General features: G+C 43.5%; 1 protein-coding gene across 2 annotated transcripts in view; it reads right to left on the bottom strand.

Annotated features, from left to right (window-relative positions):
• Nucleotides 1–23,346, bottom strand: part of LOC124776307 (polypeptide N-acetylgalactosaminyltransferase 3-like) — a 347,179-nt gene that overhangs the window by 43,665 nt on the left and 280,168 nt on the right. For both annotated transcript variants that reach the window (XM_047251238.1, XM_047251239.1), the window contains exons 9-10: nt 18,565–18,745; nt 11,529–11,671 (exon numbers count right to left, since the gene is read on the bottom strand). In XM_047251238.1, coding sequence (XP_047107194.1) covers nt 11,529–11,671; nt 18,565–18,745 — 324 coding nt within the window. The remainder of the gene's footprint in view (nt 1–11,528; nt 11,672–18,564; nt 18,746–23,346) is intronic.

Here is a 23,346-nt window from a genome sequence, read left to right as displayed (position 1 = left end):
TGTAGCCTGTGTTGACATGCTGGTTTTGTGGGTTTCTTCTGTGTGTTGGTTGGTTCTGATCTCTGCCTAGTGTGTATATTTAGTGTAGTGAGTGCTCCTATATATACTAGTACTTGTAACTCTTCCATAGTTGTGTTTTCATTTATTTTGTTGTGTATGATTGTGTTGATAGTTTTTATTGTTGTTTCGACTTGTGGGTTATTTGGTGGTCTATGCAAGAATGGTCTAATGTCTGTATTTGTGTCTTTGTATTCTATATATGTTAGCTGAAATTTTTCTTCTATATCTAATATCTGTGTCACTTTGTGTTCTATTTGTGCTTGTTCTGGTGGCTGCCTTAAGATTTCGTTTTCCTCTGATTGTTTAATTGGTGCGTGTTGTTCTTTGTTTGTTTGCTCTGGGATGTTTGAGTCCATTACTGTATTTTCTTCTTCTTCTGATTGCACATTATTTTGTTCCAGTATTTGTTGTACTTGTTGTTTGATGTTATCTAATTCTGACTGGGGTATCCTGTTATTTTTTATTATTACACGGATCTGATCAGCTAGTCGTTGTTCTGTTAAAAATTTTAATTCTGGGTATCTGGTAATAAATGTTGTGTATACTTGTGATCTGTATCCAGTTGTGTTGGTTCCTAGGTTTGTTGCTTGGTAATAACAGAACATGAGGTGTCGATTAACTTCATCTGACCATCTCATCCTCTGTCTTTGTTTTCCTTCTGGGGTGGTTGCAGGAAGCATATCCTGCAAAACACCTCTATTTGGATTTAAATCATTTTCCAGTTGGCTAGCAGTGTCGTTACCATTGTGGGCGGGCATAGGGTTCAAGCGTCGTCCCCGACCATGACGGCGCTTGTCCGAGGCTTCATTAGTTCTGTCCTGAACCAACTAATCACACTAAAAGGGGGGTTAGCCCTATTAGTGGTTTGTTCTTTTCGTCGCCTTTTACGACTGGCAGAACATACCGGAGGCCTATTCTTTTCCCGGGCCTCCACGGGATTTATTATTATTATTATTATTATTTGCAATGGTCAGATACAAAGCACTGGTAGCCTGAATTCTTCCAGTTTTTGTCATTTCAGACGCAAAGAGTCCAGCAATCGAGTGGTTTGCAAATAATAAGTTGATTTTAAAGGTGGGTGCTGGCTATGGATAAAGCAAGAGTCTCTAGGAATAGGAGTGATGCAGAGGAAGTATGTTTTGTAGCAAGTGTGTCACTCGCGATATGTTGAGAACTACTTCATCAGTCTTTAAAAAAATGGTTGTTAGAAATAAGCGGCGCCAAATTACCTCATTGACGCATTAGGTCATGGTACAAAAAAAATTTAGTATAACAAAACATCTGCAAAAATTAAAGTATCATTTATCTTTTGTCATTTTAATAATAAAAGTGTTCAAAAAAATTTTTTCATCCTAAAGTTTGTTGAGGCGCTGAAGTTTATGACAGTGTATGAGGGGAGGGATGGAGGGTTCTAGCTAATATCTGATTACACTCAGGGGTAGTGGTCTCAGAAAGGTTAGAAAGCATCAGACGTACATGATGCTGACTGCTGAAACTGAGGTCGCAAACTGGGCGAGCTCTGGCATGCTCGACACTGCATTAATCTCAGCTTGAGAGCACTGCTTTTCACGACCGCCTCCCCTACGTCGTTGCGGATTGCAGCGAGCTCTCGCTAATGCCTGTGACATCGATTCACGATGCAGACTTTGCGTAGCCCCCTATCTCTGGACGATATCACAAATAGACTATCGTAACAATGCAAAAGCGCTGTAACAAACATGTATGAAATGTCTGCGTGCAGAATTGTGGTTGGAGGGGAGAGGGTGTCTATATGCTCGATTCCTATTAAATATTAACTATTTTAGCTAGGAACATGGGGTGAAACATTTTTGGTTTAGCCCGGACCAGCAGCCTTTTGTATAGCCATTCGAGTTCGGTATCGTACTTGTATTTCTTGTTACTTTGTGCACTGTATTAAATATTTATGGTTTTTTCATATGTTTGCATATACGGTTTCATGAGTATATGAATGAATTGTTAGTAACTATAAAACAAATAAATTAAGAAACAAAAATCAAACAGAATTTAAAAATTAAAAATAAATAACAAAATAAAAATTAAGAAATACGATAAAATTAAAAAATAAAACAAAAACCTCCTGCTGGCATGTCACCTTGAGGTTGCGATGAATCTTGTGAGCTCTGAGGACATGTTAGGTTATACTGGACCGGTTCTATAATAGCAGGCAGGTAAAGGTAGAGGAATCCAATTCAAGCAACATGGTTCGAAAAACAATAACAAAAACCTATACCAGATCAGTCGTCACCCATGTCAACAAAAACCTATATCGGTTGCCAAACTATAGCGATCTAATGGCAAAATTGTGGAAGAGTCAAAGCTGGGAACCAGAATGAAAAATTTACTATCATAGCACGAAAAATGCGAATACTTCTTGGACAGAGTTAGGGATGTGAAACAAGGGAACTAGCCTTTCCACTTATCTGGCAGCTTCAAAGACATTTAAACTAATACATCTTTCCACGTTCGCGCTTTTTAACGAAGTAAACCTACTTCCCCCAGCGATACAACTTTACGTCGTTGGGCGTTCGATATTGCAAAAGCGATAGGCGCTAAAGAATTTTACAGCTTCTCAAAGTTCGATTAGTCGCTTCAAAAGATCACATAAAATTTTGTCAAGAAAAATAACAAAATTTGTATCGAGAAACAGGTCGGAAGATGAAGTCATTCAAGCTGAATTCATAAAAGCCTTTATTACGAATGCAAAGCGAAGATCGTTAGTTTTAGTAAATCATACTTTGATAACACAGATCAGTCTGGTTTTCAAAAAGAAATGCGTGCAAAAAGAAGACTCATTGAAAGGGAAAAACATTCATAGGTGACTGCGCAGTCCTAGACTGCACTCACACATTCATATATTATATTGCCCATATTTAGTCTACATTGTTCATTCCTGCTTAAACTGTATGTAGAATCAGTCGGATGTTTTCGACCACGTGTCAAAAGAACAATGTCCCACGCAGACAATCTTGAGGAAGACGCATCGAAATCGGGGAAAAATGGGAAATGAAAGCGTTACAGTTTTCATGCATCATGTTTTTCATCTGCGGCAAGAAATCTCTTCTCCTTCTAGATTCGTGGTCAGGTCATAAAAGTTCTGATTCATTAAAAGCTGTATTTCAAGCTCACCCTGATACAGAAGTAGAGATACTTCAGATTCCACATGGCACGACGAACGTAATTCAACTGTTAGAGAATTGTTTCGTCAATGGAAAGCATTTTACAAAAAACTAACAGAGGAAGATCTAACAGAGGAAGATCTAACAGAGGAAGATCTAACAGAGGAAGATCTAACAGAGGAAGATCTAACAGAGGAAGATCTAACAGAGGAAGATCTAACAGAGGAAGATCTAACAGAGGAAGATCTAACAGAGGAAGATCTAACAGAGGAAGATCTAACAGAGGAAGATCTAACAGAGGAAGATCTAACAGAGGAAGATCTAACAGAGGAAGATCTAACAGAGGAAGATCTAACAGAGGAAGATCTAACAGAGGAAGATCTAACAGAGGAAGATCTAACAGAGGAAGAACTAACAGAGGAAGAACTAACAGAGGAAGAACTAACAGAGGAAGAACTAACAGAGGAAATCATTTAAGTACGGTGATTGAATGTCAACAAACCACAAAACTGGTTGTACCTACTGTTAATCCCACATAAAATTATTCTCATTACGTTGTGTTACGTTTTTTAGATGCTTGAAAATGAGTTAATGTCGAAACTGCAATTGTAAAATAAAGTTCTGACAGCAGCTGAAAGATAGATGACATCATTTAAAACGTTTATAGAAGCTATGGACCCATATTGGAAGATACTGTACGCAAACCGGAATATTTCTTGTTGACTGTCCTCTGTTTTTGATTGATGCTAACTTAATCGACTCTTTTGAAACGTTGCGAAATGATGTTGCGATGTGCGAGTCAATTGAGGAAAAAATTTTGTAACAAGTGTGGTTAAACATGAACGTCTCTATAATCCACTTCCGCGAGTCCTTGCTACGTCCGCGTCTTAGTTATAACATAGCTGCTGTTTTGTTCGAGGCGAGTACATCCGTGGGTTGCCAATACTGATGGAGAAACAAGTAAACCTTCCCCCCCTCCCCTCTCGCAGCCACCCCATACCCGGGGCAAGGTAGTCCGCGGCTCCTCTCCCCCTTTCCCCTTTCCCGCCTTTACCATAACTCTCAAGGAACGGGAAAAATTCAGGGTGTTACAAAAGGGTATGGCCAAACTTTCAGGAAACATTCCTCACACACAAATAAAGCAAAGATGTTATGTGGACATGTGACCAGAAACGCTTAATTTCCATGTTAGAGCTGATTTTAGTTTCGTCCACCTACGCTCAATGGAGCACGTTATCATGATTCCATATGGGAAACTCTACCTGTGCTGCTAGAACATGTGCCTTTACAAGTACGACACAACATGTGGTTCATGCGCGATGGAGCTCCTGCACATTTCAGTCGAAGTGTTCGTACGCTTCTCAACAACAGATTCGGTGAACGATAGATCCGGACCAATTCCATGGCCTCCACGCTCTCCTGACCTCAACCCTCTTGACTTTCATTTATGGGGGCATTTGAAAGCTCTTGTCTACGCAACCCCCGTACCAAATGTAGAGACTCTTCGTGCTCGTATTGTGGACGGCTGTGATACAATACGCCATTCTCCAGGGCTGCATCAGCGCATCAGGGATTCCATGCGACGGAGGGTGGATGCATGTTTCCTCGCTAACGGAGGACATTTTGAATATTTCCTGTAACAAAGAGTTTGAAGTCACGCTGGTACGTTCTGTTGCTGTGTGTTTCCATTCCATGATTAATGTGATTTGAAGAGAAGTAATAAAATGAGCTCTAACAGGGAAAGTAAGCGTTTCCGGACACATGTCCACATAACATATTTCCTTTCTTTGTGCCTGAGGAATGTTTCCTGAAAGTCTGCCCGTACCTTTTTGTAACATCCTGTATAGTGTAGGCAATTGTTTATCTTTCAAGGAAATGATTTAAGTCGGTATCGGGCAGTCTGTCAACAGGGTCGGAACTGGAACTTTTTATGGCTACTTAGCAGTCGCCATTCGTCTTCCGAAACATTAAAAATACTTCATACCATCATGTTAAGCACACACCACCCGACAACTATCATATCGACGCACTTGATCAGGGAATTTGATTGACAGTACTTCACAGGATTAAATCGTTAGGGAATTCAATATTCCGAGATCTACAGTGTCAAGAGTGTGCGGAGAATACCAAATTTTAGGCATTATCTCTCACCACAGACAACCCAGTGGCCGAAGCCAGGCGACATTTGCTTAGCGGTGTCAGTGCTAAGAAACAAGCAACACGGTGTGAAATAACCACAGAAACCGATGTGGGACGTACGACGAACGTATCTATTAGGACAGTGAGACGAAATTTGGCGTTAATGGGCTATGGCAGCAGACGATCGACGCGAGAGCCTTTGCTATCAACACGACATCGCCTGCAGCTCCTCTCAAGGGCTCGTAACCATAGCTGTTGGAGTCTACACATTGTGGCCTGGTCAGATGTGTCCCGATTTCAGTTGGTAAGAGCTGATGGTAGGGTGGTGCAGGCTCCCCACGAAGCCATAGATGCAAGTTGTCAACAAGGCATTGTGCAAGCTGGTGGTCGCTCCATAATGGTGTGGAATGTGTTTACATGGAATGGACAGGGTCCTCTGATGGAAATGGTTATGTTCGGCAGCTTGGAGACCATTTTGAGCCGCCGGCTGCTGTGGCCGAGCGGTTCCAGGCGCTTCAGTCCGGAACCGCGCTGCTGCTACGCTCGCAGGTTCGAATCCTGCGTCGGGCATGGATGTGTGTGATGTTCTTAGGTTAGTTAGGTTTAAGTAGTTCTAGGTCTAGGGGACTGATGACCTCAGATGTTAAGTCCCATAGTGCTTAGAGCCATTTGAACCATTTTGAACCATTTTCAGCCATTCACGGACTTCATGATCCGAAACAACGACGGAATTTTTATGGATGACAACGCGCCATGTCATGTGACACAGGTGTTCTCGATTGGTCTGAAAACATTCTGGACGTCCTGCACCGGCAACACATTCGCAGTTACGGACTTCTGTAAAGCGGGGACTTCCAACAACTTGTCGAGTCCATGTCACGCCGACTTGCTGCACTACATGCACGAAAGTAGATCCGACACGTTATTTACGAGGTATTCCATGGCTTTTGTCACGTCAGTGTGTAACAGTGACGGCTGCGCAACACACGGGAGAAACATACGGAAGTAAGGGAGCAGGAGGATTAATAAGAAATTGATACAATAAGGCAGATTACGGGAGAAATGCGGGAGAGTTGCTCGTCCTAGCTCTAAGTGCGCAGGACGGCTGGCGACTCTCTACTGAGGCGGCATTATGGAGGAGTGACTGCAAAAAATTATTACCTGAAAACAAAAACTATGAGGTACAGAAAATTTAGAATTTAAACTGAGCTGCTTTTTCGTGAAACTCGATCCAAGAAGGTGAAGATGGCCAAAAATAACCGTAAAATTTTAAAACACGGTTTTTCTGAAATACTTAAAAAATTTTAGTTCCGATCGAAAAACGTTAAAGGAGAAATTGTAGGACTTAAAAAAGATCTATCGTTTGCTATTTTAAAAGTATCGGTTGCTTTCTGACGTCTCGAGGTGTATTGAAAAAACTGTTAAAAATCGGGTTCTCTGTAATTCGTTAACATTCACGTTCACATACTTGCTAGGTACTGTACTCATAGCCCGCCGTAAGTTAAAAAAGGATTTTTTTTTAAAAATTAAAAAATGTTATTGTTCGAGATATATATATTTTTTTAAAGGCGCTCCCGACAATTGGCCAGATTTTCTCAGCGGATGCTCCTACAGTAACGTTTTTAGCCTTATTTTCCTCGTAAGGAGTTGTGCTGTGATTCTATTACATAATTTTTACTATTTTATTAACTGTAAGGATCGAAAGATTACTTCAAAACCCTTGGACTTCCGTTGCGTGTGTTCTTTTTAGCTATCTGAATTTATACGTATCTTATACACAGTTGTATTGTTAAAAAACTTGTGTAAATGAAAAAATCTTTCAACTTATTCTGATATGTAGCATTTACTTAATTTTACACCAAAAATAATTAGGTAGAACAGTAATGAAGTAAGGGTTAAAGAAATCAGGAACAAATATAACGTATTTATCATTAATTAAACAAAACATTTAAGGTGTTTCATTAAAAATTATGTTGTAATAATGCAAAATTATTAAAATGACGATAAATATAAACAAATCGTAAATTAAATAATACATCCGGGGCTATTTTGTTTCTAAGGCGAAAATAACCGTAACATTAGTATTTATTCCGTCAAGCAACCCCAGACTAAGAACAAATGGAGTCTTGTACGCGGTCCAGAAGCCGAGATATCAAAAACCACTCGAGCGCGCGCATGCTCCCCCGACTTCCTCGCCCGCTCCAGCTGACACACTCCGCGCTTTCACACTTCACTTTATTACTCTATTACCACTAATAAAAATGAATGAAGCATGCCTAGTATTTTTTTCTTGAAAATATAAGTGTTCAATATTAATTTCCATCAAGCATATCATTGTAAAATATTGCGACCACTAGATTTTTAAAAATATACCTCGGTTCCACAAGGTAATAGATTTTTTTTTAAATTCTTAAAAATGTCAGTTTCTTTCCTTAAAAATTACTTTCATAAAATAAAAACTGAGAAAGTTAAAAAGACACGCTCAATGAAAGTTCAAGTTGTGCGAAGTCAATTTTTTATCCTTACAATTAATAAAATCGTAAAAATTATTTAATAGCGTGGTACCACAACTATTTTCGAAGGAAATCAGCCTAAAACCGTTACTGTACGGGCATGCACTGAGAAGTTCTAGCCAGTTTACCAAGAGCGCCTTTTTTCCAAAAATCAATGTATTTAGAACAATAACTTTTTTAATTTTTCAAAACGCGCTATAGCGATCTATCTCAGTTAATAGCAAGTATGGGAACGAGATGGTTAACGAGTTTTGGAGAACCAGATTATTAAGGGTTTTCTCAATATATCTCGAAGCATAAGAAAGCAATCGATACTTACAAAAAAAGCGACCGATAGATCTTTTTCAACCCTACAACTTTCTCCTTTAACTTTCTCGATCGGAGGTATAATTTTTTAATTATTTCAGAAAAACCGTGTTCCGCAACTTTGCGGATTTTGTGGCCATGTTCGCCAGCTAGAAACGAGTTTGATGAAAAAGAAACACTATTTAAATATTTAATTTCCTATACCTCATAGGTTTTGTTTTCAGGTAATAATTTTTGCAAACTTAACATTAGGCTGTCACAGAATGCTTGGACTACCGGTGCCATGTTATTCTGCGCGAGCCTTACACGGCCTATTGGCTGTGTAACGGCAGGCGGCAGACGCTACCGACAACCCGGCTAGGGAAAGTCAACATACATCTTCTTTCGTATTACGAGACCCTCCCAAGGTAGTAAACTTCCGTAAAAGTTTCTCAGTCTAGCCGTGAGTCCATAGAAAGTGGTTTGGGTGGCTTACAGTGTAACTGTTCCTTCCCACTTACGAGTGCAAAAGTTAACTCCTTTCTGAATCAGCTTAGTGAATCGACACTGGAAACTCCCCCTACCTATTCTGTGCAGTTTTCTCGGTCACGTAGTTCTTGACGCAATTATTGTAGCGCTACTGGATTCGTTTGCGTTTGGACATGCAAACTGCCTACCTGTACGACTGCAAGTGGACATTGTGGGTAGCTAATACACAAGGTCGGCAAATAAAAGTGGGCCGGAGAACAGAGTTCCATTCTACAAAGAAACACAGCAGAGGACAGTAAATACAGTATTAACCTGACTAGAGCAGATATTGAAAGTGACCACTACTCGTCTCTTGGCACATTTGGACCCTGGTGAGCAAGTTGCTGAACGCAGATCGAAGCTGGACTACTGGAATTGCTGCAGTCTCATCCGAAATGTCCAGCTGCAGTTCTTTTAAGACTGTGAGGGCTGTTACGATACACCTTAGACTTGAGGGATACACATACACAAAGTAACTGCACACTGACAGATCAGGTAACCTGGGTGGCCAGCTATGGCAGCGACCAAACTGACTTCTGCTAACAAAACTGTCAGGAGTGAAGATTGAAGTACATTTACACAATGTTACTCCATCCTGTTGGAAGTAACTGTAGGTTTTTTTCCTCCTCCGTTAATGCTGCCACAAAAGATATCCACTCGTCCGTGCCACTTTTCTTTGCCTTACACTGTACATTATTATAAAGTTCGAGAGGTCATGACGATGCATTTATTGACTAACATCAGAAAACAGTTAATTACACCGTTAGGCCATACAGGGCGGCACACGAAATGTGTCACTAATTATTTCGTACATAGTGTATCAGTAGCAAGAGATATCCCGTTGATCATGTTGGCAGCAGAGCTTGGAGAAACAAAAGAGTAAGGAAATGACGTTTAATTCACGATACCGTCGCTAGGAGACTAGTGTTTACAACATGGCCGACAATGGACAACTAAGAACGCAGCACCGATCGGCAGTTGCCTTACTTTTTCACGTAACGAAAAGACCTGCTGCGACGCAGAGACGGTTTCGACAACAGTTTAACACACCAAGGGCCCCTTGCAAGAGAAACATTCACCGTCTGATAAATTTGTTCGGGAAGGATCAATATTGGAAGCTAAGCGATCTCGGCCGAAGTCTGTTTGTTCACCGGAGAATGTTCCAATTCCCACACATATTTAGCAATTGCGAAGCATTTCCGGGTTCGCTAGTATTTAATAAATTGTCTTAGCTTCGCGCCTAAATGTTGGTGGGGCCCCAACAATCAGTATCTCAAGAGTAGGGTTCTGTCTCCCGTTTCTCACACCATTGGCATATTTCGGTGCCGCCTGCGTTCCCAGTGCGGAATCGTCTTCCTGCTCGCAGCTATAGCACTCTACGAGGGACGTTTGAAAAGTCCGTGCAAAGTCCGAGAGATGGCACCACCGGCACGTATCGAGGTTATGTTGAGGTAGTAGCACCTTTGGAAACAACGCACTCCAATTTTCCGCCATATTGGTCTAATTATTTGTGTTTGGCATTCTTGTGAATCAAGGAAGTCGAGTGACTGTCAAAAAATGGACGAAAAAGAATTTCGTGTGGCGATTAAACATTACTTTATGAAAGGAATAACTCCTCAAGAGACTAAATAGAAGCTTGATAAACATTACGGTGGCTCTGCGCCTTCGATTAGAACAGTTTGTAAGTGGTTTCAAAATTTTCAGAGTGGCTATATGGGCACAAGTAACGCTGAACGTTCTGGGCGCCCTGTATTGGTTACCACTCCAGAAATCATTTATAAAATCCATGATATGGTGATGGATGACAGAAGAGTTGAGGTGCGTGAGCTTGCTACTGCTGTGGGCATCTCGAATGAACGGGTACATAATATTTTGCATAAACAATTGGACATGAGAAAGCTATCCGCAAGATAGGTTCCGCGACTGCTCACGCTTGACCAAAAACGGAATCATGAGATGCGTTGCGAGGATGGTTTGGAGCTGTTCAGGAAGAATCCGCAGGATTTTAAGCGTCGTTTCCTCACTGTCGATGAAACATGGATAGGGTTACCAAGGGAGAATCTGCACCAAAAAAGGCGAAGACCATTCCTTCGGCCGGGAAGGTTATGGCGACTGTGTTTTGGGATCCCCAAGGGATAATCCTCATCGACTGTCTGGAAAAGGGTAAAACTCTTACAGGTGCATATTATTCATCGTTATTGGACCGTTTGAAAACCGAGCTGCAAGAGAAACGCCGGCGACTGGACAGCAAAAAAGTCCTTTTCCATTACGACATTGCACCAGCACACACCTCAGCAGTTGTGGTCGCAAAATTAATGGAAATAGGATTCCAATTCGTTTCACGTCCCCCCTATTCTCCAGACTTGGCTCCCTCGGACTACTATTTGTTCCCCAATTTGAAGAAATAGCTGGCGGGACAAAGATTTTATCCAAACGAGGTGGTGATTGCAGCAACTAATAGCTATTGACTTGGACAATTCCTATTATTCGGAAGGGATGAACAAATTAGAACAGCGTTGGACGAAGTGTATAAGTCTAAAAGGAGACTATGTCGAAAAATAAAAAAGATTTACCCCAAACACGTAAGTAGTTTTTATTTTTGCACGGACTTTACAAACGCCCCTCGTACGTTGCTACCCAGGAAAGCTGGTTATGCTTATTAACTGCAGTGTCACAAAACACATTAATGTTACCAAATAAAATGTGGTCCAACACGAGAGGAACGTCACAGAATTTATAACGGGACTCGACTCAGATGCAGCAGAGCAGCTATGCGATATCGCAGGCGACCTGTACCTTCACCGAGAGTATGCACCATCCACCGCTCTCTAACTCTGACGCAACGATTCGAGGTGTCTGCACTTACCTTGCCGAAGAAGCGGTCCTCGGTGGGGAAAAAGTGCGAGGGCCAGACGGTGTCCAGGTACCAGCGGAAGCTGCGGCACTGCAGCCGGTTCCTCAGCTCCAGCCGGCGGCGGACTGTCTGGCGGTCGCGAACTGCGGCCGCCTCTGCAAATACCAGCAAGTAGCGTGACAACACTGATGGCTCTCAGTCAAAGCAGCCTACGTGCTGCAGCAATCAGTTATCTGTGTATGCGACCAAGGAGCTCAACGCGGGTCATTTGGACACGGCGCCGTAGTTTGGTGCACTCTTACTGACAAAGGAAACTCTGATTTAGTGGTAAGATGGCCCAGTGGATAGCCCGTCAAAAACTGAACACACATCAAGCTTGAAAACAGGAAGAAGTCTACTGAACTGTGACAACAGAAACAAAACCAGTGAACGGTCCAAGATGTTCAACATCGAGCGAACTGCAAGTATCACGGGCTCGGGTTGTGTGGTCTCGATGTTAGACTGCAAATCGGGAGATTCGTGTTCAAATCTCCCTCGCGTAACATTTTTTCACAAAATTGTGAACTTTCCGTCCGGTCATTGAGCCCGCTCGGTTAGCCGAGCGGTCTAACGCATGGCTTAATGGAGCGGGAAGGAGCGCCTGGTCCCCGGCACGAATCCGCCGGGTGGACTTGTGTCGAGGTCCGGTGAGCCGGCCAGTCTGTGGATGGTTTTTAGGCGGTTTTCCATCCGCCTCGGCGATTGCTGCGCAAACAAGTTATCCACGTACGCGTACGCCACCATTACTCTACCACGCAAACATAGGGGTTACACTCGTCTGGTGTGAGACGTTCCCTGGGGGTCCACCGGGGGCCGAGCCGCACAGTAACCCTGGGTTTGGTGTGGGGCGGCGGAGGGGTGAAGTGGACTGCGGTAGTCCGCAAGCCACCCAACGGTGTGTGGCGGAGGGCACTTTACGTGCCACTGTCATTACCTCCATTTCCTGTTCCAGTCGCGTATGGCTCGCGGGAAGAATGACTGCCGGAAAGCCTCCGCGCGCGCTCGAATCTTTCTAATTTTACATTCGTGATCTCCACGGGAGGTATAAGTAGGGGGAAGCAATATATTCGATACCTCATCCAGGAACGCACCCTCTCGAAACCTGGACACCAAGCCTAACCTCGATGCAGAGCGCCTCTCTTGCAAAGTCTGCCACTTGAGTTTGCTAAACATCTCCGTAACGCTATCACGCTTACCAAATAACCCTGTGACGAAACGCGCCGCTCTTCTTTGGATCGTCTCTATCACCTCCGTCAACCCGACCTGGTACAGATGCCACACTGATGAGCAATACTCAAGTATAGGTCGAAGGAGTGTTTTGTAAGCCACCTCCTTTGTTGATGGACTACATTTTCTAAGGACTCTCCCAATGAATCTCAACCTGGTACCCGCGTTACCAACAATTAATTTTATATGATCATTCCACTTCAAGTCATTTCGCACGCATACTCCCAGATATTTTACAGAAGTAACTGCTACCAGTTTTTGCTCCGCTATCATATAATCATACAATAAAGGATCCTTCTTTCTATATATTCGCAATACATTACATTACATTTGTCTATGTTAAGGGTCAGTTGCCACTCCCTGCACCAAGTGCCTATCCGCTGCAGATCTTCCTGCATTTCGCTGCAATTTTCTAATGCTGCAACTTCTCTCTATACTACAGCATCAACCGCGAAAAGCCGCATTGAACTTCCGACACTATCTACTAGGTCATTTATATATATTGTGCTGCGGCTGCGGCGGAGACGGAACCTCTCCGTCGTTTCCAGGTCCCCGGTTAACATACACCATACATACACCGGTCATTGAAGTGTCTGTTCTTCTTCTGCAGTCTTGGCAACTGTCATACTCTACACTGGTTATACGAGTCCTGTGTTAAGAATATGTTACCGTCCCAAGTAAATGTGATGAATAGTCAGAGCAGGCGAGATGCCGCGTACACTTCACACAGAAATGAAAACATCAAACGGGTGTGAACCATGTTACAACAAAGGAATTCAAGAGACAAAGCTTCCAAAACGGAAAGCAAGAGTCGTGACATATGGTACTTCTGTAGAGAAATAGGAGGTACGTACTTCTGGAGTCCCTTTAGTACATCTCACTGTTGCAAAAAAAATGGTTCAAATGGCTCTGAGCACTATGCGACTTAACTTCTGAGGTCATTAGTCGCCTAGAACTTGGAACTAATTACACCTAACTAACCTAAGGACATCACACACATCCATGCCCGAGGCAGGATTCGAACCTGCGACCGCAGTGGTCGTGTGGTTCCTGACTGTAGCGCCTAGAACCGCTCAGCCACTTCGACCGGCCCCTCTTTTAACACAGGACATCATAAATCCTTTTACCCAGCCCCTTTTTGTTGCTAAGCCTTCATACTCACCATCTCCCTCTGACTGCCACTGCCTATATTTTGTCTCTGTCCCAATGTCCCCTTTTTCTCGCGTTGATTTACAGCAGGCGTGTCCAACCTTTTAGCTTCCGTGAGCCACTTTAGAAGAGAACAAGTCTTTTTGGGTCTCGCGTAATATACATAATATTAGCAAAAAATATTGGGGGCGGGGGCGGGGAGGGGGAATGGACGCGGTCGAACGTAGGAACCACATTGTTATCTCGCATCGGTTGATAGTAGTTTCAAGACTATGACTTCCGACATCTACCGCCTAGAGACAGAGACCAAGTTGTTGCTGTTAGACAGTATGGCACAACAACATTACGAGGAACTCTCTACACTGTGGGAGGGGTGCGAGAGGAATGAGTATGACGACTGCTGCAGGGCGACGAAGAGCAAGGGAAGCAGCTTCCGCCATCATGTGCAGCATTAACACATCTTCATTTATCCGATTATCTGCCGTGGTAGAAATTGTACACGAAAGTAAAATTCGTGAAGGGCCATTATACAGACGTTCAAGTTCGAATGTTGTTCTTATTTGAAGCAGTGGATACGATATCGAATAAAATCTGTTGTAATAGAATTACGGCACTGTCAGATACACTGAGGAGGCAAAGAAACTGGTACACCTGTCTTACAGGGTGTTTCAAAAATGACCGGTATATTTGAAACGGCAATAAAAACTAAACGAGCAGCGATAGAAATACACCGTTTGTTGCAATATGCTTGGGACAACAGTACATTTTCAGGCAGACAAACTTTCGAAATTACAGTAGTTACAATTTTCAACAACAGATGGCGCTGCGGTCTGGGAAACTCCATAGTACGATATTTTACACATATCCACCATGCGTAGCAATAATATGGCGTAGTCTCTGAATGAAATTACCCGAAACCTTTGACAACGTGTCTGGCGGAATGGCTTCACATGCAGATGAGATGTACTGCTTCAGCTGTTCAATTGTTTCTGGATTCTGGCGGTACACCTGGTCTTTCAAGTGTCCCCACAGAAAGAAGTCACAGGGGTTCATGTCTGGCGAATAGGGAGGCCAATCCACGCCGCCTCCTGTATGTTTCGGATAGCCCAAAGCAATCACGCGATCATCGAAATATTCATTCAGGAAATTAAAGACGTCGGCCGTGCGATGTGGCCGGGCACCATCTTGCATAAACCACGAGGTGTTCGCAGTGTCGTCTAAGGCAGTTTGTACCGCCACAAATTCACGAAGAATGTCCAGATAGCGTGATGCAGTAATCGTTTCGGATCTGAAAAATGGGCCAATGATTCCTTTGGAAGAAATGGCGGCCCAGACCAGTACTTTTTGAGGATGCAGGGACGATGGGACTGCAACATGGGGCTTTTCGGTTCCCCATATGCGCCAGTTCTGTTTATTGACGAAGCCGTCCAGGTAAAAATAAGCTTCGTCAGTAAACCAAATGCTGCCCAAATGCATATCGCCGTCATCAATCCTGTGCACTATATCGTTAGCGAATGTCTCTCGTGCAGCAATGGTAGCGGCGCTGAGCGGTTGCCGCGTTTGAATTTTGTATGGATAGAGGTGTAAACTCTGGCGCATGAGACGATACGTGGACGTTGGCGTCATTTGGACCGCAGCTGCAACACGGCGAACGGAAACCCGAGGCCGCTGTTGGATCACCTGCTGCACTAGCTGCGCGTTGCCCTCTGTGGTTGCCGTACGCGGACGCCCTACCTTTCCAGCACGTTCATCCGTCACGTTCCCAGTCCGTTGAAATTTTTCAAACAGATCCTTTATTGTATCGCTTTTCGGTCCTTTGGTTACATTAAACCTCCGTTGAAAACTTCGTCTTGTTGCAACAACACTGTGTTCTAGGCGGTGGAATTCCAACACCAGAAAAATCCTCTGTTCTAAGGAATAAACCATGTTGTCTACAGCACACTTGCACGTTGTGAACAGCACACGCTTACAGCAGAAAGACGACGTACAGAATGGCGCACCCACAGACTGCGTTGTCTTCTATATCTTTCACATCACTTGCAGCGCCATCTGTTGTTGAAAATTGTAACTACTGTAATTTCGAAAGTTTGTCCGCCTGAAAATGTACTGTTGTCCCAAGCATATTGCAACAAACGGTTTATTTCTATCGCTGCTCGTTTAGTTTTTATTGCCGTTTCAAATATACCGGTCATTTTTGAAACACCCTGTATATAGTGCAGCGCCTTCGCGAGCACGCAGAAGTGCCACAACACGTGACATGCACTCTATTAATGTTTGACGTAGTACTGGAAGGTACTGACACGATGAATCCTGCAAGGCTGTCCATAAATCCGTAAGAGTACGACGGGTTGGAGATCTCTTCTTAATAGCTCGTTGCAAGGCATCCCAGATATGCTCAATAATGTTCGTGTCTGGGAAGTTTGGTGGCCAGCCGAAGTGTTTAAACTCAGAAGAGTGTTTCTGGAGCAACTATGTAGCAATTCTTGACGTGTGGGGTGTCACATTGTCCTGCTGGAATTGCCCAAGTCCGTCGGAATGTACAATGGACATGAATGGATGCAGGTGACCAGACAGGATGCTTACGCACGTGCCACCTGCCAGAGTCGTGTCTAGACTTATCACGGGTCCCATATCACTCCAACTGCACACGCCCCACACTATTACAGAGCATCCACGAACTTTAACAGTACGCTGCTGACAATTAGGATCCATGGATTCATGAGGTTGTCTCCGTACCTGTACGCGTCCCGTTCTTGCAGGATTTTTTTCCGGCCGTGGCGATGTCGGAGATTTAATGTTTTACCGGATTCCTGATACTCAAGGTACACTCGTGAAATGGTCGTACGGGAAAATCCCCACTCCACCACTACGTCGGAGATCATGTGTCCCATCGCTCGTGCGCCAGTATAACACCTCGTTCAAAATCACTTGAATCTTGATAACCTGCCATTGCAGCAGCAGTAACCGATCTAACAACTGCGCCAGACAGTTGTTGTCTTGCCGAGCGGTGGTCATGGACTGTGCGGTTTGTACCGGCGGTGGTTCGAGTCCTCCCTCGGGCATGTGTGTGTGTGTGTGTGTGTGTGTGTGTGTGTGTGTGTGTGTTTGTCCTTAGGATAATTTAGGTTAAGTAGTGTGTAAGCTTAGGGACTGATGACCTTAGCAGTTAAGTCCCATAAGATTTCACACACATTTGCACTTGTTGTCTTATACAGGCGTTGCCGACCGCTGTGCCGCATTCTGCCTGTTTACATATCTCTGTATCTGAAAACGCATGCCTATACCAGTTTCTTTGGTGCATCAGTGCAGCTAACGTTGGTAATATTATTACAATCCGCATGAAGATTTGTAACTTCAACCGACTTGTAGTGGTCATAACTACTGTGAGAAAGATTCTTTATAACAACTGTACAGAAATAATTCAGAATTTTTTTTGTATTTCCATAAATTAATTTCATCGTATGTGTCTAAATCTCTAGTGTCGCAGTTGCAACTAAAGTGGCTGTAAGGTAATAGACCAGTGCGTCTGACGGATTGGCCGGGTACAAGAACGAAACTCTGGGGGTTCAAGTACAGCACGGGCAGCAATATTAAGAACAGGGATGGACTGATGAGGGAGTAGCTGTGTGTGGCGGGAGTTTCAAATTGGAAATATTCAATTTATCAAACTTTACATAAACGGATTCCTCTTTTTTTTTTTTTTTTTTTTTTTTTTACCGATCGTGTATTAGACGCTCACTTCTTGGGCCAAACTTGATACTTGCTTTGAGTCACGTGTCGGCTCCAGGTTGGAGACCTTCGACTGACAGTAAATACCACTTTCACTGTCTCGTATCTCACTTCCACTGTCTTCTTTTGTCTTTCTTTCCCACTGCCACTGTCTCTACCACACCTCGACAATTCAAAAAGTAATGACTGAAGCTGAAGAAATGAATTAAAATTTTTGCACCTGGCGGGACTTCAACCCAGGTCTCCTGTCTTATTAGGCAGGAATGCTAACCATTACACCACCACAATACTACAGCTAACACAGCTGCACAGATTACTCTAGTCCAATGCCCTCCCTAACACACACATCAATTCACATCTTCAGCTTATTTTTCCGCCTATACTAACATGTTTAAAATTTCGGTCCAAAATGCGCCCTCCAATATTTCAACATGTTAAATTTGGCCGTTATGGGAGGATCCAGAGCCATCAAGTCTATGAATAGGCTCACCCATATCTCTTTCATTTCCACCGTCTCCTGTCTGTTTCGGTCCCAAGGCTTCTATCTCCATCCACCTTTCTCTTTTACTACCACTATCTCTCACTGATCACCAATATCTTCTCTCTCTTTGACTCCCACTGATGTCTTCATCCATCTCTCTTTGTCTTTAACTGCCACTTTCTCCCTCCTATACTTACTGTCTTCTCTCTCACACTCGCACTGTCTCCTATCGTCCACCATCACTGGCTCTCTGCTACCCTCTTGCAGCACAAGAAAGCGCGACGGATGACGGATATACCAACCTTCAGTGTACTGATTTTACGTGCAATACTGGACACAGTACTCGCGTCATACATGATACTGTACGTCCTGTATTTCCAAATGCGTTGAGTCTGGAGTCATATTTGTGTTTTAGGCACTCACCAGCATTGTACTTGAAGTAGAACTCCTTCCAGTCGTCCATCCAGACGAGAGCGACCCTGGCCAGGTTGGAGTACAGCACGGTGGAGACCCCGCCAGGGAAGGAGTAGGGGGACGACCTGCGGAAGACGTGGCCCACGTGTGAGCACGGCACCATCTCCACGCGCCCACCGCACATCCACACCTGCCGACCAAACAGCGGTGTTCCACCAATTTGTACTTGTGCTGTAACAATAATAATAATAGTAATAATAATGGCGTGTGACGAGGGCCTCCCGTCGGGTAGACCGTTCGCCGGGTGCAAGTCTTTCGATTTGACGCCACTTCGGCGACTTGCGCGTCGATGGTGATGAAATGATGACGATTAGGACAACACAACACCCAGTCCCTGAGAGGAGAAAATCTCCGACCCAGCCGGGAATCGAACCCGGGCCCTTAGGATTGACAGTCTGTCGCGCTGACCACTTTTTTTTATCGTAAGTTATTACGTATCATGTTTCACAAATTCAACATACCTAAAATGTCATAAATCTATGCAAATACATAAATATAAATGATATTTACATACAAGTTAAATGAAAGGGAAAAAAATTGATTCTAAGCGGAATTGAACCCGCGAACTTGGGTTACAGAGTCCAGTACGCTATCATGTAGCCTTTTTTTTTGCCAGCTATCCGAGCCACTTTTTTTTTTAACAAAAGTGAAACAAAGGAAAAAGGATTTTGGAAGGTTTGTTTTTCTGCTTTTTTTATTTTTATTTACACAAACGGATAAAAGGAAGGCCGTTCCTCTTCGGCTACATAAACAGAGTAATAGGAAGTCGTCCCGTTACGACAAAGGATGCGCCATACTATAGCCCGCTGCGAATTTTTCGATGACTGTCGTCTCGTTGCTGTGATGTTTCCGTTGTTTGTTCAATCTCAAAAAAAAAAGGAACTGGGACGAGGTGCTATGGTTATCTTCTCATGTCATCGATAATCCAGCTGCGAGGCGGATTATGGAATGCGCTCCAAAGAAAATTAGAAAAATATTGCCTATATTTAGGGTTCTTGACAATCGCACAATGTCGTTCATTGAGGTAATACCAAAAATCGGGTACTGTCTTTTCGCCACTACCGAATAGGTAGTGAACGGCGTGGCCGCTGATCCACGTCACAGAGTTCGGTTTTGCTCTTGGAAAATAAATCTTATTGGGGAAAAGAAGTGATCGGGTAGTTATCCTGTCGGGAGCTGTGCGTGTGAGAAAAGCCAATATCTGACGCACCAAATACCAAATGTCCTTTGCCGACCCGCACTCGAAACGATGTTCATCCGTGTCAGTCACCTGGCATGTGGCACACAAGGGTGAATCGGCGAGGTGGATGTGATGTAGGCGGGACTGGCACAACTGTTTCCCATTAACAGTTACGTGCCATGCAGATTGCACGTCAGTACAAGGGTGCTGGCATCCACTGCCTGCCACGCATCGCGCCACTTTGTAGTGGGGTGTTTGCTTTCAATCACATTCGGCGTCCTGTTCATTTGCATGGCAGCATATATCGCCCTCGTCATCATCAAGCGTGTGGGTAGTAGTGCGGTGCGGATGTGGCTTAATTCAAGGAAGAACTGGCTAATGTAGAAGAAAGGTGCTGGGATGTCCGATATCATCACAGGGGGTGCGAGGGCGATTGGTCGTAAGGCTTCCAGTAAGAGACTTGTGACCACTCAGCTACCGGGGGCGGACTACTTGTGCTGTCAGAGGCACCCAATGTGACTGACACCCAGACCTCCAGATGTCAGACGCTCAGATCGGTACCAAACGTGCCTAGTAATAATAAACGGTAATTTTTGTGCAGTTACAGTTATTCATTATTATAACCTTAAGGGGACCACACCGTGGTTCAGGAAGCAAAAATTCAATTTTCGGTTTTCATCATATTTCGATAGATTAATATTTATTTAAGTACTCTGAAAAGGATTTTGTTGAATTTTTTTTTCTAGCATTTAAAGAACATTTTCCTACCACGTGTGTTTATGTGCCACGCCCAATTTTCTGTCACCCACTGTCGACCCACCCACTGTCAACTCAAAGCCATATCGAGATGCCATTATTAGCAAAATAGAATGTATAGGCCATGTTCAAAAACGTTTGGGAACAAGGATGAGAAAATTAACTGTTGATATGTGAGGAAAAAAATTAGAAGATGGAAAATTGTTAACCGGACAGGGTCGGTTAACTAAAACAGAAATAGAAAACTTGCAGGTATACTATGGGCAGGCAACTGGGAGAAATAAAGAAAATCTGGACGCGATGAAGAGAGATGTTTGGGCCATATTCTTCCATAAGTCCTCTGCTGGTGATAAGCCATGTCATGGATTGTCCATCAGGAGAAAAAATGTGTGTGTGAAATCTTATGGGACTGAACTGCTAAGGTCATCAGTCCCTAAGCTTACATACTATTTAACCTAAATTATCCTAAGGACAAACACACACACACCCATGCCCGAGGGAGGACTCGAACCTCCGCCGGTACCAGCCGCACAGTCCATGACTGCAGCTCCCTTGACCGCTCGGCTAATCCCGCGCGGCATCAGGAGAAAATTCGTGGTGCAAATACAATAGGGCTCAGGTAACTGGAGAATCTTATTCTAACCAGCATTCTCTTCCTGCTGCTGTTATTACAGCAGTTAAACGTATTTTCAGAGACTTGGCTCATCCTCACCTTCTAAGGAAATGTCTGCACTGGCAGACACAGAACCCAAATGAATGTTTCAACAGCATAATTTGGAACCGTCTTCCTAAAACTGTATATGTAGCCATGCATACAATGAAACTAGGAGTTCATGATGCTGTTGTTACATTCAGTTGTGGCAATATTGGAAAGTGTTGGGTACTGAAAAAGCTGGGACTTAATCCTGGTGAAAATATGATCACTGGGCTGCAACAGTGCGATAAAATGAGGATAGCCGATGCAGACAGATCTCCATCTAATATGGCCAAGAAAGCAAGACAAACATCCAGGAAGGTGAAAAAGAAGCTGGAAGACCTGCTAGAGACCAAAGAAGGGCCATCATATGTAGCAGGACAGTTTTAATTAACTGTAAGTAACAAATTTCAAAAGTTTTTTCTTAAAAGTCAATTCCTCGCAAATTAAAATTTTCAGTACATATGCCCCATTATGTCAGAAACTATCATAGATAAAAGAATGAAATTTTCAGAGACTCTGCATAACATAAAAAGCCACCTCCGGTGCGACATTCATTAATATTCCGCCATTAGGAAGTTCACAAAAAAATATTTTCTGTAGAAAAAACTTAATATTTTTTGTTAATGAATTTAAAAAAGTATTTCTTAAAAACTGTAAAATGGATAAAGTAGATTTTAGTGCACTTGACTATTAGCATCAAGTAACATACAGTAAAAATATTAAGGTCCTGCATCAAATAGTTTTTCAGAAATGGGTAAAATACTTGCCTAAATTAACGTGGGTTAGATAGGCAGGGTGTGGTCCCCTTAAAGACGCGTCTAATATTATATGTTCCTTAATAAAAGACAGAATCTCTCTGTGTGACTTATTATTCCTCAAAGTTTGTCGGTCTCGTCCTGCAACAACGTGTACGTATATGCCTCCGCATGAGCTATAATTTCTCTTATCTTGTCTTTGCCTGTCGAGGGAACCTGTTAGTAATAAATCCAGCAGTATGTCTCTGAACTGCTTCGATGTTTTTTACCTCTGCATTTATATTCCGCAAGTCAACTTGCAGTGTATGGCGGAGTTTACTTTGTGTACCACTCTCACATTCCCACTTTCCCGCGTATGGTTCACACGAAGAACAATTGCCGGTAAGCCTCGATGTGCGTTCGAATCTCTTTAATTTATCTTCATGGTCTCCTCGCGTGGACTACTTAGGAGGAAGCAATGTGTTGGTTGTCTGTTCTAGGAATGTATGCTGCCGGAATCTTGATAGCATCCCACCCAGTGATGCAGAACGCCTCTCTTGCAGCGTCTGTCACTGGAGTTCATTGATCATCTGTGACGCTTACGCGCTTAGTAAATGAACCTGTAACGAAACGCGCTGCTCTTCTTTCGATCTTCTCTGCCTCCTCTATCAATTTTATCTGGTGCGGATCCGAGACTAACGAGTAATATTCAAATATTGGTCGAATAAGGGTTTTGTAAGCTACGCCGGCCGTTTTGACCGAGCGGTTCTAGGCGCTACAGTCTCGAACCGCGTTACCGCTACGGTCGCAGGTTTGAATCCTGCCTCGGGCATGGATGTGTGTGATGTCCTTAGGTTAGTTAGCTTTAAGTAGTTCTAAGTTCTAGTGGACTGATGACCTCAGATGTTAAATCCCATAGCGCTCAGAGACATTTGAACCATTTTTGTAAGCTACACTACTGGCCATTAAAATTCCGACACCACGAAGATGACGTGCTACAGACGCGAAATTTAACCGACAGGAAGAAGATGCTGTGATATGCAAATAATTAGCTTTTCAGAGCATTCACACAAGGTTGGCGCCGGTAGCGACACCCACAACGTGCTAAAACGAGGAAAGTTTCCAACCGATTTCTCATACACAAACAGCAGTTGACCGGCGTTGCCTGCTGAAACGTTGTTGTGATGCCTCGTCTAAGGAGGAGAAATGCGTACCATCACGTTTCCGACTTTGATAAAGGTCGGATTGTAGCCTATCGCGATTGCGGTTTATCGTATCGCGACACTTGCTGCTCGCGTTGGTCGAGATCCAATGACTGTTAGCAGAATATGGAATCGGTGGGTTCAGAAGGGTAATACGGAACG

Source organism: Schistocerca piceifrons, chromosome 2 (assembly GCF_021461385.2).
Source record: "Schistocerca piceifrons isolate TAMUIC-IGC-003096 chromosome 2, iqSchPice1.1, whole genome shotgun sequence".
Classification (NCBI taxonomy): domain Eukaryota; kingdom Metazoa; phylum Arthropoda; class Insecta; order Orthoptera; family Acrididae; genus Schistocerca; species Schistocerca piceifrons.
This window is presented reverse-complemented; position numbering and strand designations above follow the sequence as displayed.